The following is an 18,416-nucleotide window of genomic DNA, read 5'->3' as shown; positions in this document are numbered from 1 at the left end:
TATACAGCACACAAACAACCATTCTATCTAGACTGTATTGAATGCATTCCTAAAGTGTCCAGCACATGGTTTAAAGGGATATTTTTTTTTTTTTTTTTTTAGTACAGCGATGTCCCTCGCTGAGCTGTTGTGGTCTGACGGGAGGGGGGGAGCCAGAGAGCCCTGAACTGTAGATTCCTTATTTTGTTTCCCAGATTGATGGCTAGCTGCAGAAATTTTTGGAGACGAGCTTGCAATTGGGATGTGTACGTCTCTCAAGTTGATCAACGCCATGAAACAATTGGGAATTCACAAACTCCTCAAAAAAATAAAAATAAAAAAAAAAGATGGTGTCCATACAAAATCTCTACTTGATGGATCCGTTTAAGACCTTCCAATTTAGGAACAACATTTTCCTGAAAGTTTGTTGACTAAAAATATGTGGGAATAGAAGCCTCCCCCCCCCCCTCCTGCTCCCTGGGGACGAGAATGATAACCTCCCGTTGAATCAGTTCCCTTAAAAGGGATGTCAAGGCCAGGGCTCTTGATCCTTTGGGAGAGGTTATATAAAATCTGTCCAGGAAAAATCTAGATGGCTATCCCGACTGACTGTTCCATACAAATTGGCTTGTTGTTGCCTCCTCCCACTAGAAGCATTCCCACACTGAAGTTACGCCCATCAGGTATGACGTCACCTGCCTTCCAGGACTTGGTTCTGGCATGGCGAGAGCTCTGGGCTCTCGGCATGCATTCCCACGGTCCCCAAGCACACAGACAGGTTCCCCCCTGGGTGGCCATCACTTTAATGAGCCAAAATAGGTGACACCAGACCACTCCCTTCCCGTGCGCTGGGCTGGTCACAGAAGATCCCTGGAGGCACCGCAAACCCCTCACCCTAAGAACATCCTCTGAAGAAAGTGCAGCCCCCACAAGTGCTTTCACCATGGCGGAGGAAACACCAAGACTGGTGACATGGTGGAAGAAGCGGCATTTAAAAAGGCATTGTCATGGCAGTGCTTCCTTGCGAAGGGTGGAACTGTGCTCTCTCAAAAGGAGGAGCCCTGAAAGGCAAGGTGAGAAAAGCCACTCAAGAAAGATCACATACCGTTCGAGCTTTGCCAAAACGCATCTTGAGCCCTTGTTCACATTTAATGCAGTTTTGAAAACATGCAACTTGGAATACATCTTTGCGGCTTCATGCACAGGTGTATGCACGTTGCACCCGAAACCAGCAAAAGTAGTGCAGCGACTACTTCTTCAAATTGAAGTGGCACTGCAAAGTCAATGTCGCACCAATTTGAACAGCGCCGACAATAGAGTGCAACTTGTCAAGCAATTTTACATGTCAAATCACATGACTAGTCGCTCGTGTGAACGGAGGCTGAAAATGAGGCCACATGGAAAAAGTTGTTCTGGCCAGATGATAAAAGGATTTTTGTACTCACCGTAAAATCCATTTCTCTGAGTTCATAGACGGACACAGCCTTCATTGACCTTAGGGTTATGCTTCTTCCTACCAGGAGATTTAGGCAGAATTCTACAGCACTTAAGGTGTTAAAAACTTTCCTTCATGCCGCTCCTCCCAGGGGGCGTGGCTCCCCCAGGCATAACCCCCACTCTGCTCTAGCAGCTTCAGTTCGTAACAAGCAGTACAAACCAAGGAGGGGTGGGTGCTGTGTCCGTCTATGAACTCAGAGAAATGGATTTTACGGTGAGTACAAAAATCCTTTTTTCTCTTTCGTTCATAGACGGACACAGCCTTCATTGACCTTAGGGACGTCCCCAAGCAGTGTCAAAAAAATTCGAGGGGTGGGAAAATAACACAGCAAAAACAGGTTACACCCCAAACAAAACCGGAGTCACTCAACGGAGGAACTCCAACCGTAAACTGCCGCCTGTAACACCCTGCGGCTGAAGGAGGCATCAGAAGATGCACTCACATCCACCTTTAAGACTTAGAAAAAGTGTGGAACGACGACCAGGTCGCTGCCATACACCTCTGTAACACAGGCATGATGCCAGAAAGCCCAAGAGGCCCCGATCGCCCTGGTCGAATGCGCCGTAACCCAAAAGGGAGGCGCCTGCCCCTTCAGGGCATAGGCCTGAAGCACAATCCGTCGGATCCACCCCGGAAAAAGGTGGCCGACGAGACTACCAGGCCCCCTGGTAGAACCAGCCAGCGACACGAACAGTGAGACCGACTTCCGGAATGGAATCGTAGCAGATAAGTACATACGTAGGGCCCGAATCACATCCAGAGGATGTAAAAGTGGCCACCTCCCTCCATTTCGGCCAAGGACATAAGGATGGAAGAACAATGTCCACACCAACGTGAAAAGCCGAAACCACCTTGGGGAGAAAAGACGGCTGCGCCGCAGCACCACCTCATCCTTATGGATGACCAAGCAGGGAGCCATGCAAGACAAGGCCTCCAGCTCAGACAAACACTAGTCTGATCGAGGTAATTGCTACCAGAAAAAAATCACAGTGGAAATTCCCACGACGAGCCAAGGCCACGTGACAACGCAGACCTTCCTGGGCTAGAACCCAGAGTCAAATGCCTGAAGGGCAGGTACTCTAGCACTTGAGCTAAACCTGCTCCCGTCTCGTGACAGTCAACAAAAAACCTCCCGAATGTCCACAAAGGGAGCATCCAGAAGAACCAAAAGGATTAAATACAAGTCCCATGGGGGTAGTGGAGGGGCCATATGCCAGACCCCCAGAACAGACGTACGCACCAAGGAGTGCGACGCCAAGGCTCATTGAAAATAACAGCCAGAGCAGAAAACTGATTTCCAACTGTACGTAAGGCGAGAGCCTGATCCACTCCCTGCTGTAAAAAACAGCAGAATCCTGGATACCACGCACGCACGTACGTACGCACGCACGCACGCACGCACGTACGTACGTACGCACGCACGCACGCACGCACGTACGTACCAGGGTGCCATTTCATCTCCTCACCAGAGATGCAGGCCCTCCACGTATGATGTAAATCCTACGTGAGGTAGACTACCGTGCCGGCAGCACGGTCGAGACCACCGAGCCCAATAGGCCTCGGGCCTTCAGCCCCAGGCTCTCAACAGCCACGTCGCTAAGCCAGTGGCTGTAAAAACAGGGTGGAAGATCGGACCCTGTAACAGAAGATCAACCCCCAGGGGAAAATGCTAGGGGGCGTCAGCCACCAGACGCACCAGGTCCGCGTACCAGGAGCGACGCGGCCAATCTGGGGCAATCCGGATTGATAATACCCTCGGCTTCCACTCTGCGCAGCAGGTGAGGAAGAAGCTACCGAGGAGGGAAGGTGTAAAGCAGGCGATAGCGACCCCAAGGAGCCACCAACGCGCCTGACGCGTCAGCCCACGGGACCCGTGCCCTGGCCAAAAACATGGCACCTTCCGGTTGAGGCGGGACACTAGAAGGACCACGCCTGGAGTGCCCCACTTTCGGCACATATACTGAAAAACCCCTACGGGTGGAGAGACCACTCTCCGTGGTCAAGCACAATCCGACTTAGGAGTCGGCTTGCCAATTCCGTACTCCCGGAATGTACACGGCCAATAGAGCCGGAACGGACCCTTCGGCCCACCAAAGTATGTGCGCGACCCTCGTCGCTGCAACAGAGCTCTGTGTGCCTCCCTGATGGTCGACGTACGCCACAGCGTTGACGGACAGGGTCCCGAATGGTCGGCCCTGTAGATCCAGGGACCACCAGGTAATTCAGAACAATGATTGGTAGGTGGGTCGCCACCTGAGTCCAGCACCCCAGGGCTGACTGGGTGCCCCAAAAACCCCTCCCACAACCGGAGAGGCTGGCATCCGTCGCGACCACTGTCCAGTGGCTTGGCCGAAACGACTTCCCGGCCCGAAGCACCGGAAAACATCAGCCACCACACCAGGGACTAGATGACTCATCCGAACCTGGTAATCCAGAGATGACGGAAGCTAGTCCCCACGTGACAACAGGTCCTCCAGTAGCACCCTGGCGTGGAATTGGGCATACGGAACCGCCTCGAAAGAGGCCACCGTCAGATCCAGAACCCTCAAGCAGAATCGCAGAGATGACCACCACTAGGTCGACAACTGCTGCCCAGCAGATTGCCGAGTCTTAAATTTTTCCGTTAGGAGAACAAACTCCCGCCCCGGCGGAATCCAGGACTAGTCCCAGGAATTCCAGTCCCAGACGGGACCAACACTGACTTCTGGACAAAAACAGAAGCCAGCCAAACTTCCTGGAGAGTCTGACACATGATAGACACGGCTCCACAAATGCAGAGTTCTCAGAAGCTCGTAGGAGAATGTCGCCCAGACACCCCACGATAAACCCCCGCTGACACAGCCGGGCCAGTATCGGGACGAGCACCCCGGTAAAAACCTGTGGTGTCGACACCAAGTCGAGCGGGAGGGCCACAAAAAGAAAAAGGTCCTCCCTGACCGCAAAGCCCAGAATCTCTGGTGCTTAGAGCATATGGGAACATGCAGGTATGCGTTCATGACATCCAAGGACGCCAGAAAAAAATTCCCATCCTGAAATTTTGTACTTTACAAAAAAACAACGAGGGCCCTGAGGCCCAGGATTGGACGGACCCCGTCCACCATGGGGATTACCAACAGATTGGCGTATTACCCCTGAGACCGTTCCATTGAGGGAACTGGCACCATCACTCCCCTGATCAGAAGATCCTGGACAGAACCAACCAGCGAACCGGAGGAAGCCAGAGGACGGAGGAAAAAATCTGTTAGGCAGCCAAGAGAGAAAATCTATCTTGCACCGCGAGAAAACCTCGCAAAGCCAACGGTCGGAAAGAAGAGGCCTCAACCGAGCCGCAAAATCACAAAGCCAGCCCCCCACCCGACACGGGCGGGGGCAGACCTACATGCGGAAGCAATACCGTCCGCAGGCCCATAAGGCACGTGGTGCCAGGCGCGTCACAGCCCCGCAGCGGGGGCCTTAGCACCCTGCAGAATACCCACCGTGCTGGGCGCACGAACCGCTCGGGAGAGGAGGGCCCTCGCCGACGGCGAGGCTCCTTGCCCTTCCTAGCAGAGGAAGCAGCGTGCTCTTACCACCCGTGGCATCCCTAGGGGTGCCAACCCGGGAGGCCCAAAAAGCCACCCACCCCTAAAGGGGTGAGTCCACCAAGGACCCTTTGAGGATCGGTCCGAAGACCAGCATGTAAGCCACACGAGGCGGCGCAAACACCCCCACACAGGCGGAGGCCCTGGAAAGCAAGGGAAGCGCATCCAGGACCGACTCACAGACGAACTACAGACCCCGAACCAAACGTTCAGCTAGGTCCTTACAGGGCTCAGCAGCATCTTGTGCCCCCAGCTCCTGCAGCAGGAGCTACAGCCCTCTAGTCAGAGTCTGTGACACCAGAGACCGCGTCAAGACCGGTCTCAGCGGGGTACCCACAGGCAGGAGCCCCTTCCACGGGCAACGTGGCGGCTTTGCTCCATCCGGACACCGGGGGGTCCACAGGAGGAGAGACCCACCTACTTACAAAGGGGTCGCAAAGCATTCAGGGACTGCAAAAAATATATATATATATATATATATATATATATATATATATATATATATATATATATATATATATATATATATATATATATATATATATATATATATATATATATATATATACACACACTGCGGTGTAACATAAAAAGTCCAAATAAGGAACACAGTTGCAGTGCGCTGCGTTTTTGCGGAACCCAAAAGGGACCGGTACATCTGGTACCTCCGCCAAAACCACAAACCGTCTAGTTACTGAGCTATAAGCTCTAACCGCAGAAAATAAGAGCTCCAACAAATTCCTTGGTCGCGTGGGTTTTTTATATCCCGCATCCACTGACACCACAGAACCAGACGCAATAGCCGGGCATAGTATAATGTCAGCGGCATCCCCCGAAGCAGGCTCAGGGAGGGGGCGCTTTTTTACCCCCCAACCAGGCACTAGCTGCTTCAGAAATAACACTCCCTCAACAGAAGTGGCAGGGGGAGGGGCATCAAGGGTTAACTCAGGCCTTAGTGGGGAGGATAGTACCTAGCACAGGCTCCAGGGCATCCCACCACCGAGTTACCCAAACTGCTAAGCAGAGAACCACCCACGGTCACCTCCCGGCTGTTCTAGCTCTATTCTGAGCATGAGGGCCCCCAGGGAACTCACCACCCCGCCTGGTGCATCGCGCTGAGAGGAGCCTGATGATGTGCTGAGAAGCCGGCTGCGCTGCTGACAGTCCCCACGGAGAGATTCACGGTCTCTCTGAGCGCTAAAACGGCCACACGAGGCCAAACGAAAATTAAAGATGGCCGCCGTAATGCAAAAAAACTGCCAAGGACCACAAGAAAATGGCCGCCGAGATATACAAGGCGCGACTACGGCAAAATGGCGGCCGTGGCGCACTTTTCAAATTTTCTTTTTTTAACAGACAGCCAGCAGCCACAGCAGCATAGTAAAACAGCACACAAGTCCCGCAGAGAACACTACAGCCCCCTGCAGTGAACACACACAGCCCCAGCTAACACACAGGCCCCGGTGATAATAAAGAGACCCCAGAAAAATCCCCCTCACAGCCGCTACCCAAAAAGGAAGGAAGGAGAGGAATAAGGGAGAGAGGAAAGCAGGGCGAACCCTCAGTCGACCTCCCCAGGGAAAATTCCAGCCAGACCACTTACCTGAGCAAGGGTCACTACTTACCTGTCCTGCGACTACCGGCTGGAGGTATCCCAGACAGAACCAACGTCCGCTAAACGGCATGGCTGTCGGCCAGACACACTGTGACAAGGCCATAGAGACCGGTCATATGTGTGCCCTAGAACCGAAGTTCCCCGGCCGCCCCTGGAGCAATGGGGCCTGTCGTGGACGTCCCAAAGCTGAGCTGAGGGCCGGCACACGCTCGAAGGCCGAACCTGGGGGGACTACAAGGGTCGAGGACCCAGCCTGTCACCCAGTCGGCTGTTGATAGAAGAATCGCAGGATTCAAAAATGCAGGAACAAAATAATAAAAAGCGAGAAAAATCGCAAGAAAATTGCAAGAAAAACTCCAGAGTCCAGGACTCCAGAGAGAGCCTGACTCTCCTGACGGTTAGGCAGAAACAAACTGAAGCTGCTAGAGCAGAGTGGGGGTTATGCCTGGGGGAGCCACGCCCCCTGGGAGGAGCGGCATGAAGGAAAGTTTTTAACACCTTAAGTGCTGTAGAATTCTGCCTAAATCTCCTGGTAGGAAGAAGCATAACCCTAAGGTCAATGAAGGCTGTGTCCGTCTATGAACGAAAGAGAAAAAAGGATTTTTGTACTCACCGTAAAATCCATTTCTCTGAGTTCATAGACGGACACAGCCTTCATTGACCTTAGGGTTATGCTTCTTCCTACCAGGAGATTTAGGCAGAATTCTACAGCACTTAAGATGTTAAAAACTTTCCTTCATGCTGCTCCTCCCAGGGGGCGTGGCTCCCCCAGGCATAACCCACACCCTGCTTTAGCAGCCTCAGTTCGTAACAAGCAGTACAAACAAAGGAGGGGTGGGTGCTGTGTCCGTCTATGAACTCAGAGAAATGGATTTTACGGTGAGTACAAAAATCCTTTCTCTTTCGTTCATAGACGGACACAGCCTTCATTGACCTTAGGGACGTCCCCAAGCAGTGTCAAAAAAATTCGAGGGGTGGGAAAAATAACACAGCAAAAACAGGTTACACCCCAAACAAAAACCGGAGTTACTCAACGGAGGAACTCCAACCTTAAACTGCCGCCTGTAACACCCTGCGGCCAATGGAGGCATCCGAAGATGCACTCACATCCACCATATAAAACTTTGAAAAAGCGTGGACCGACGACCAGGTCGCAGCCTTACACACCAGTAACACAGAGGCTTGGTGTCGGAAGCCCAAGAGGCCCCGATCGCCCTGGTCGAATGCGCCGTGACCCGAAAGGGAGGCGCCCTCCCCTTCAGGGCGTAGGCCTGAAGCACAATCCGTCGGATCCACCTGGAAATGGTGGCCGACGAAACTGCCAGGCCCTTACTGGGACCGGACACAGACACGAACAGCGAGTCCGACATCCGGAACGGAGCTGTCGCCGACAAGTAAACTCGAAGGGCCCGAACCACATCCAAAGAATGTAAAGTGGCCTCCTTCGGGTTCTTCGGCTGAGGACACAAGGATGGAAGAACAATGTCCACATCCAAGTGAAAAGCCGAAACGACCTTAGGGAGAAAAACGGCTGCGGCCGCAGCACCACCTCATCCTTACGGATGACCAAGCAGGGAGCCTTGCAAGACAAGGCCACCAGAACAGACAGACACCCGTCTGATCGAGGTAATTGCTACCAGAAATAAAATCACCTTTTGTGACAATAAAACAAAAAACCTCCCGAATGTCCTCAAAGGGAGCATCCCGAAGCACTGAAAAGACTAAATTTAAGTCCCATGGGGGTAATGGAGGGCGCACCGGAGGGGCCACCTGCCAGACCCCCTGACCCAACGCACGCACCCAGGAGTGCTATGCCAAGGGTCGCTGCAAGTAAAAAACAGCCAGAGCAGAAATCTGGCTCCTAACCGTACGTAAGGCGAGAGCCTGAACCACTCCCTGCTGCAAAGACAGCAGAATCCTGTACACAACGCATGTACGAGAGTGCCAGTTCATCTCCCCACACACAGAGAAGTAGGCCTTCCATGTATGAGGAAAAAACCTACGTAAGGTAGACCTCCGTGCAGGCAGCACGGTAGAGACCACCGAGCCCAATAGGCCTCGGTCCTTAAGCCCCTGGCTCTCAACAGCCACGCTGCTAAGGCCGGTGGCTGTGAAACAGGGTGGAAGATTGGACCCTGTAACAGAAAATCAATTCCCAGGGGAAGACGCTAGGGGGCGTCTGCCAGCAGACGCACCTGGTCCGCGTACCAGAAGCGACGCGGCCAATCTGGGGCAATCAGGACCGATAGAATCCCTACAGCTTCTACTCTGCGCAGCAGGCGAGGAAGAAGCTTCCGAGGAGGGAAGGTGTAAAGTAGGCGACAGCGACCCCAAGGAGCCACCAACGCGCCTGACGCGTCCGCCCACGGGTCCTTAAACCTGGCCACGAACCGTGGCACCTACCGATATAGAGACGGGACGCTAGAAGGTCCACGTCCGGAGTGCCCCACTTTCGGCACAGACCCCGAAACACCTGCGGGTGGAGAGACCACTCTCCTTGGCCCAGTGCAGTGCGACTTAGGTAGTCGGCTAGCCAATTCCGTATTCCCGGAATTTACCCGGCCGATAGAGCCGGAACGGACCCTTCGGCCCACCGAAAGGATGCGCGCGACCCCCGTCGCTGCAACAGAACTCCGTGTGCCTCCCTGATGATCAACCTACGCCACGGACGTGGTGTTATCGGACAGGATCCTGACCGGTCGGCCCTGTAGATCCAGGGACCACCTGGTAAGGCAAAGCTTGATTGCTCGGAGCTCCAGAACGTTGATCAGTAGGCAGGACTCCACCTGAGTCCAGTGCCCCTGGGCTGACTGGGTGCCCCAAGCGCCCCTCCCCAACCGGAGAGGCTGGCATCCGTCGTGACCACTGTCCAGTGGCCTGCAGAAAAATGACTTTCCGGCCCGAAGCACCGGAAACGCCAGCCACCATACCAGGGGAGACATGATCAGATGACTCAACTGAATCTGGTAATCCAGAGATGACGGAAGCTAGTCCCATCGTGACAGCAGTTCCCTCCGTAGTACCCTGGCGTGGAATTGGGCATACGGAACCGCCTCGAAAGAGGCTACCAACTGACCCAGAACCTTCCTGCAGAATCGCAGAGATGACCGCTTCTGGGTCGGCAACTGCTGCACAGCAGATAGCAGAGTCTGAAGTTTTTCCGCTAGGAGAAAAACACTCCCGCCCCGGAGGAATCCAGGACCAGTCTCAGGTATCCCTGAGACGGAATCAACCCTGATTTCAGGACAATCCAGAAACCAGCCGAACACTCGGAGAGCCTGACACGTGATAGACACGGCTCCACCAATGCAGAGCTCGAAGAAGCTCGTAGGAGAATGTCGTCCAGACATCCCATGATAACAAACCCCCGCTGTCACAGCCGGGCCAGTATCGGTACGAGCACCTTGGCGAAAACCCGCCGAATGGGAAGGACACCATTGAAAATGGTCCCCCCCGACCGCAAAGCACAGAATCTCTGGTGGTTTGAAGATATGCAGGTACACGTTCATGACATCCAAGGATGCCAGAAAAACCTGACAAAACAAAACGAGGGACTTGAGGCCCAGGATCGACCGGGCCCCATCCTCCATGGGGACACAAACAGAATGGAGTAAAACCCAGAGACCGTTCCAACGAGGGAACTGGCACAATCACTCCCCTGACCAGAAGATCCTGGACAGCCCCTGACGGAGTCAACCGGCGAACCGGAGGAGGCCAGAAGCCGGAGGGAAAAAACCTGTTTGGCAGACAAGAGAGAAACTCAATCTTGTACCCCAAGGAAAACACTTCGCAATGCGAAGCCAGTCTCCCACCCGAGACACGGGCGGGAGCAGACCTTCAGGCGGAAGCAGGTATGTCCGCAGACTTGTTAGGCATGCGGTATCCGGTGCGCTGCTACCCCGCAGCGGGGATTCAAGCACCATGTAGACCTACCCCCACCGCACAGGGCGAGCGAAAAAAACGCTCGGAGGTAGGCAAGGAGGGTCCTTGCACAGGGCGAGGTCCCTAGCCCTTCCCAAACCGTGGGAACAGCATGCGCTTACCACCTGTGGCATCCTCAATGATGCCAGTCAGGGAAGACCCAACAGGACCGTTCACCCTTAACGGTGATCACCAAGGCCACCTTAGAGGTCCTTCTTCCAGCTCCTGCAGCAGGAGCTTCGCCCTTTTAGTCGGGGCCTGCCAGGGCCCCGGCCAGAGCCGGCCTCACCGCCGAACCCACCACCGTGAATAGGGAGCGGGCCACGGCCTCCACTCTCCTATCAGCGGGATCCTGAAATGCAGGAGCCCCTTCCACAGGCAATGTGGTGGCCTTGCGCAGTCTGGACACAGGGGGTCCACTGGCGGAGGAGAGACCTACTTTTTTTTTTTTTTTTTTTTAAAGCCCCCCTCAAGGGGGTAACGGGTTGCAAAGTTTTTTGACAAACTTTTTGCGGTGCATCCCATTCCTTGTATAACATATAGTCCAAATAAGGAACACAAGGAAACACTTCAGCGATGCGTGGTAGTGTGCTGGTACTGACATGGAGGTGTCTCCGCCACATCCTCAATTTTTAGAGCCTCACGCACCGCAGAAACAAGAGCTCCAACAAATTCTTGCCAGCAACTGACTGCAGCAGAGTCATCCTCACTATCCATAAGGGTTAAAACCCGCAGCCTCTGACATAACAGAACCAGAAAAAAACAGCGATTCTGTGTCATCCCCAGAAGCAGGCTTCAGGGAGGGGGCGCTTTTTTACCCCCCATCCGGGCACTAGCTGCTTCAAACCTGGCAAGAAACCCAGGACAGCCAACATAACAGATGTGGCAGGGGGAGGGGCGGTAAGGGTTAACTCAGGCATAGCTTGAGTTCCATAGTGTCAGCGCTGAGTCACCCACCCTGCAAGGCAGGACAAAAAAAAACCACTGGTCACCTCCTTGCTGCTATTGCAGAGCATGGGGGCCCCCGGTATTCACCACCCCACCCAGCTGCAGAGGGAGCTGAAAAACCTCAGGTGTGCTCTGATGTGCTGACTGTGATGTGTATTCACCTCATGGAAGATTCACAGCACTAAAACTGTAACAGCACTAAAACTGACCAGAGGCTGTGCCGAGTCATCTCAGGGAAGAATCACATCGTTACCAAGGAGATTTCCAAGACGGCCGCTGTCTGAGGTAAAAATTACCTCATAGAACACAGCAGCCCTGACTGCTTTGTCTGTTACCTCAGAAAAGAATCACAGCGTTACCAAGGAGATTTCCAAGACGGCCGCTGTCTGAGGTAAAAATTACCTCATAGAACACAGCAGCCCTGACTGCTTTGTCTGTTACCTCAGAAAAGAATCACAGCGTTACCAAGGAGATTTCCAAGACGGCCGCTGTCTGAGGTAAAAATTACCACATAGAACACAGCAGCACACAGCAGCACCCCCCAGAGTAACAACACAGTCCCCCTAACAACACACGGGCCCCGGTGGTAACAAAGAAAACCCAGGAGGCCCCCCTTCACAGCCACTACCCAGTCAGGGGAAGGAGGGAGAGGAAGGGGAGAGAGGAAAGCAGGGCGGACCCTCAGTCGACCTCCCCAGGGAAACCACCAGCCAGACCACTTACCTGAGTAAGGGGCCACTACTTACCTGTCCTGCGACTACCCGGCTGGAGGTATCCCAGACAGAACCAACGTCCGTAAACGGCATGGCTGTCGGCCAGACACACTGTGACAAAGCCATAGAGACCGGTCATATGTGTGCCCTAGAACCAAAGTTCCCCGGCCGCCCCTGGAGCAATGGGGCCTGTCGTGGACGTCCCAAAGCTGAGCTGAGGGCCGGCACACGCTCGAAGGCCGAACATGGGGGGACTACAAGAGTCGAGGACCCAGCCTGTCACCCAGTCGGCTGTTGATAGAAGAATCGCAGGATTCAAAAATGCAGGAACAAAATAATAAAAAAAGCGAGAAAAATCGCCAGAAAAAAACTCCAGAGTCCAGGAACTCCAGAGATAGCCTTGACCTCCTGTCGTTAGGCAGAAAACAAACTGAGGCTGCTAAAGCAGGGTGTGGGTTATGCCTGGGGGAGCCACGCCCCCTGGGAGGAGCAGCAGGAAGGAAAGTTTTTAACACCTTAAGTGCTGTAGAATTCTGCCTAAATCTCCTGGTAGGAAGAAGCATAACCCTAAGGTCAATGAAGGCTGTGTCCGTCTATGAACGAAAGAGAAAAATAATATTTGGCCTTGGTATATCTGGCAGAAATGCAATACGGCTCATCATCCAAATAACACCATTCCTCCAGTAAAGCATGGAGGTGGCAATATCCTGTTATGAGGCCGTTTCTCTGCAGCAGGTACTAGAGCACTTGTCATGATGGAAGAACAATGGATAGGGCAAAATATCAAATTGAGGAAAATCTGCTGCCCTCTGCCAGAAAGTGGTCAATGGGAAGAAGGTGTACCTTCCAGGACGACAATGACCCAACGCACACAGCAAAAATGAACACACAGTGGCTGGAAGAAAAAAAATGGACTATTTGCATGGCCTGGTCAGAGCCCAGACTTTAACCCCATTGCAAAGCTGTGGAATGACTTGGAATGACTTTACTGAACTTAAGCAGTTCTGTAAAGAAGAGTTGGCAAATATTGCAAGATGTGCACATTTTTTTTTTTTTTCTTTAACTCAGGTGATTTGGTTTCTGAATTTCGTAAACAAATTTAACATGGTGTTGTAGATTTCACTTGGATGTTACAAGTTGCATTGAGTAAATACAAAAACCTGGGTCTTCATTTCAGGCTGCGATGCAACAAAATGTCATGTTAACCACTTCCAGACCGCTGTACGACTATATACGGCCTAACTTTAAAGATACATATCTCGGTAACGGCAGCAGCTGCTGCCACAACCGAGGTATCTATCTTTACTGTCAGCGGTTCTGGTAACGATAACGGCGGTCTCCGCGGCGGATGCGCCGCGAGATCGCCGTTATCGGTGGCGGGAGAGGGGCCCCCCCCTCCCGCCGCTCTCCGCCGCTTACCGGAGCCGTCGGTAGCGGCGGAGGAGATCGCGACCGTTCGGGAGCTGAGCGGGGACGAGACTGAAGGAAAAATCTCCTTCGCCCGTCCCCATAGCTCTGCTGGGCGGAAGTGACGTCAAAACGTCAGTCCCGCCCAGCCTCTTAAAGAAACATTTTTTTTTTTGTCATTTTAGTCTAAATATAAGATCTGAGGTCTTTTTGACCCCAGATCTCATATTTAAGAGGACCTGTCATGCTTTTTTCTATTACAAGGGATGTTTACATTCCTTGTAATAGGAATAAAAGTGATCATTTTTTTTTTTTTTTTTCCCCTGTAAAAAATAAAATAAAAATAAATAAGAAAAAAAAAAAAAAAAAATTTTTAAAGCGCCCCGTCCCGACGAGCTCGTGCGCAGAAGCGAACGCATAAGTGAGTAGCGCCCGCATATGAAAACTGTGTTCAAACGACACAAGTGAGGTATCGCCGCGATCGTTAGAGCGAGAGCAATAATTATAGCCCTAGGCCTACTCTAACTCAAAAAATGCAACCTATAGAATTTTTTAAACGTCGCCTATCGAGATTTTTAAGGGTAAAAGTTTGACGCCATGCCACGAGCGGGCGCAATTTGTAAGCGTGACATGTTGGGTACCATTTTACTCGGCGTAACATTATCTTTCACAATATATAAAAAAATTGGGCCAAATTTATTGCTGTCTTATTTTTTAATTCAAAAAAGTGATTTTTTTCCAAAAAAAGTGCGCTTGTAGGACCGCTGCGCAAATATGGTGTGACAAAAAGTATTGCAATGATCGCCATTTTATTCTCTAGGGTATTAGAAAAAAAAAATATATAATGTTTGTGGGTTTTAAGTAATTTTCTAGCAAAAAAAAATGTTTTAGTCTTGTAAACGCCAAATCTGAAAAACACCCAAAGTAGAGAAGTGGTTAAAAAGGGGAGCAATTCTTTTCTACTCACTGAATATTGAGAAGTGCAAAAATAAAATAAAAAAATAAAGAGGAGGGGGATGGAATTTCTTGCCCTTTCTATGTGAAATGCTGTTCTATGGTGCTGGCTACATTGTAGAATGGTCCATGTCATGAAGTACCTACTGAAAGGGAAGAGCAGGCAATTTATAACCAGATTCGCCACTTCAACAGTGATCACATGATGAAGAAACAGAACAAAGTGCGCTTCTAATGCAGGCAAATTCTCCAGGGCATGCCCTTACTTTACTAGATGGAAAGTCACTGACATAGAAGCATGTGTGTTCCAGGTGTCAGGGCATAGCATACGCACATGCTTCTCCCAGGTCAGTGACTCACAAAGTGATGAAGCATGAATAAGAAGACCACACCAGAGAATGAACCTTTCAAATCAAGACTGCTTTAAAAAGGTACCTCCTAAATCAAATGCCAGCATACCTTGGCTTCCTCTGCCATCTTCTTCTCCTCATCCTGCTCTTCAGCTTTGGCCGCTGCCTCCTCTGATTGAGGTTTACGCTTTTTCTGCTTTGGAGCCATAAAACCTTGTAGGAACTTCTTAATGACAGCAGCTTGGAGAAATACAATACACTCGCCAAAATCTTTTAGATTCTCCAAGGAACGAACCTGTCAAAATGCTAAAAGTTAAAAATTTGCAACAATGGTGATGTGTCCATTTAAAGACAATGCCATCCTCGTCTTACCCTGGCTTCAAATTCTGTTGCATCATCCAGATAACCCAAGCCTCCCTTCTGCAGTCGCATGGCAACCTCAACAATATCGCTCCTCAAGAAATTCAGCAACTCCTGGTGTCCATCACATGTCTTTAGACCCAGGTTCTGCTTGCGAGCGAGGTGGATGGAATGCAAGATGTCTTGATATCTGCATGTAAAAGCCAGTTTAACTAAATCAGTACACAGAGTAAATACATTGAGTCATACTTAAAGGGTCACTAAAGGAAATTTTTTTTTTTTGCTGAAATTACTGTTTACAGGGTATAGAGACATAATAGTTAACCGATTCCTTTTAAAAACGATTTAAAAATAGATAAAAATCAATCATGTACCTACAGGTTCACTTTTGTTTTTGCAGCTAGCTTAGTTTTTGCATGCAATTTAATGCCTCTGTGCTAGACAGAGCCATAGAGAGTGATGGTTAGGAAAACGAAACTAGAATCTCCCAGTACTGTGGTGATCAGGAAACAGACAACCAGGAAGTGTCCAGCACAGAGAAGAATTACAGCAACATCAAAGCAAAAACGAACAATGAGGACATGAAACCAGGACTGCAGTAAGGTAAAGGAAGCCATTTAGCTATAAAAAAAAAAAAAAAAAAAAAAAAAACATACCAAGTTTGGTCTAGTGATGCATTTATATAAATTTTCTTCACACAAAGCTCTTGGTGGTGTTTGATCCAGTTGTGTCTTTTTTTTATTCATATAATAAAAAAGCAAAGTCCAAAAGTTTTGCTTTTTTTTCCTTATTAAACAATTCCAATAAAAACTATTTCTGCATACATTTAGGAACTTATGCAGCCCCAGCTTTCTGCCCATCACATTTCTTGAGACGCCAACATGACAGGACAGTATAACCACCACCCACATTAACCCTTTTTTTTTTTAAGTGAGCACCCCAAGCAATTTGTTCAGATGCATGTTGAGTCCATGGAAAGTTTTTTTTGTTTTTACACACGTTCTGCCACTTCTTTTGAGTAAGGGGATACCACAGATTTCTTGGAAGCCTAGCCATGTACAGGGGGCCCAAAATCGAATGAGCAGCTTCAGACTTTCAAGGGGCGTTAACTACACATTGGATTTCCCAAATACCCATCACATTTTCAGAGGCCCTAAAATGCCAGGATAGTATAGAACAAATCCAATTGGCCCTTTTGGGAAGAGAGACACCCAAGGTATTTGCCAAGAGGCATGTTGAGTCTTGAATATAAAAGAAAAAAGTCCCAAAATGTAGTAAAACTCATTTACAACCCAACATTCCTGCCCCGCAGAATACACAACACCTCAGTAACACACAGCATACTATGTTGTACTGCGTCCGAAAATATGGTGCATGTCTGACATGGCAAAAAAAAAAAGTAGGCAGCTTTAATGCAACAATGTAAAAATGTGTGTGTGGGCCTTTTAACTGCTCGCTGTCCGTCAACAGTACATTTACTGCTGTTTGGCGGCTCCCCCAGGCTCAGAGACGTACCCGTATGTCGCACTGAACTTTGGGTTTACAGGCACAGCAGTTAGTCAGCAGGCTCGCAGCTAAAATTGCAGTGTCCAATCACAGCACATGTGTGTTTGTAAACACACAAGCCAGATCTGTCTGGTTTTCCCTGGCTTCAGTCCCTGTTCAGAGCTGAAATCGGGGAGAACCAGCCAAATTTGTGAGTGAAAGCAGCACACATACGCTTGTTAGCTGAACCATTAAGCCATTGATTGGGTGCTGCTCGGGTAGGTTTCTTATCTGTAGTTAATTTTTTTTGTAAGTGGGCCCAACATTAGGAGCGTGGGGTAATTGGGCAGTGGCTCCAATGCTTGGCATTTTTTTTTTTTACCCAGAGACTTCATCCACATGCTGAATGAGAACATACACTTTTATGCTGAAGTAAATGGAATGGTTTACCATTGTACAAGCACAGATTAAAGCAGGACATTAATTCTAACAACTCTATAAAGATATAGTTCTTCAGCGAAGAACATACATTACTAAAATTAGTGTATACTGTAAACTGCCTTTAGTATTGTTTCTTCCTTCTTACTGGAGGCTGCCAATTTGCTGAAGCCCACAGCCCAGAACAGCAGTAAATCTTTAGGCTGTCAGCACATCAGCCATTACAATTTTGGCACAGTGCCAAAAAAGAGCAACCAAGTGTGCAGAGCAGGGTGAGACAGCATTACAGGATTTTAATCATAGGCACATAAATACACATTTTTGAAGGGGGGGGTACTTTTTTTTTACATGCACGTGCAATGCCTGCATCCTGCAGACTCGGCATACCGTCTGCCTGTACCGCCGATATGGGCAGTTACTAAATGGCAGGAGGAATCAATGGACTACTAGAGCATTTAGCAGCACCCTCACAGTACTCTAAATTGATGACAGCCATGTTGGCAGAGCCCTGCATGGGCGCCCATTTTTAAAATTTGACTGTGTGCGGGGAGAAGATCCCACGGTCACTGGGAGAGCAGGAGAAGAGGCAGGAGTTTGAACATGTAGCATGTTACATTGATGAACTTCTCCTTTAAAGGGACCTTTGACCATCCACCTAGCACTCATGGGTTATTCAGTTTTATATTAAAATGTCAGCACAAAGTATTTCATTTGATACCAAACCTTTTCTGTAGTCTCTCCTTTAGTTGGTTCTCCCTAAAGCCCTGAGGATGTAGCGAGTCCAGAAGCTCATCCAACTCCTTTTGTGCATCACATATGAACCTACATAAAATCAAGAATATTTAAAGCTTATTAAAATCAGATATACGGCAGAGTTCACATGTGCATTGGATACAGAAGAGCATCTAAAACCCTTGCAGTTTGGGCAGCAAAAGACTCTTGGAGAAGTAAACCAGTAGCCATAGTAAGTAGATGGTATATTATAGAAACCAAACACCGAAGTTCATAGAAGGTAGGAATATCACGCACCAGAGATTCTGCCCTTGTTTAGGCACTGTGCTCTCCACCACTTTCTCCTTTTTCTGTATGGAATCCTCTGGGCCACCAACACTGCTGTCTGCATCTTCACTCTCTATGTTACCTATAGATACACACACAAAAAATAAA

At 50.0% G+C, this 18,416-nt stretch overlaps 1 protein-coding gene across 2 annotated transcripts in view; it reads right to left on the bottom strand.

Moving 5' to 3' along the window:
- The window catches only part of BAZ1B (bromodomain adjacent to zinc finger domain 1B), a 75,788-nt gene that overhangs the window by 18,722 nt on the left and 38,650 nt on the right, over positions 1–18,416 (bottom strand). For both annotated transcript variants that reach the window (XM_040338328.1, XM_040338330.1), the window contains 4 exons: positions 18,279–18,390; positions 17,973–18,071; positions 15,339–15,516; positions 15,076–15,261 (listed from right to left, as the gene is read on the bottom strand). In XM_040338328.1, coding sequence (XP_040194262.1) covers positions 15,076–15,261; positions 15,339–15,516; positions 17,973–18,071; positions 18,279–18,390 — 575 coding nt within the window. The remainder of the gene's footprint in view (positions 1–15,075; positions 15,262–15,338; positions 15,517–17,972; positions 18,072–18,278; positions 18,391–18,416) is intronic.

The sequence above is a fragment of the Rana temporaria genome, chromosome 2 (assembly GCF_905171775.1).
Source record: "Rana temporaria chromosome 2, aRanTem1.1, whole genome shotgun sequence".
Taxonomy (NCBI): Eukaryota; Metazoa; Chordata; class Amphibia; order Anura; family Ranidae; genus Rana; species Rana temporaria.
The sequence above is the reverse complement of the archived record's forward strand: the minus strand, read 5'-3'. Positions and strand labels throughout refer to the sequence as shown.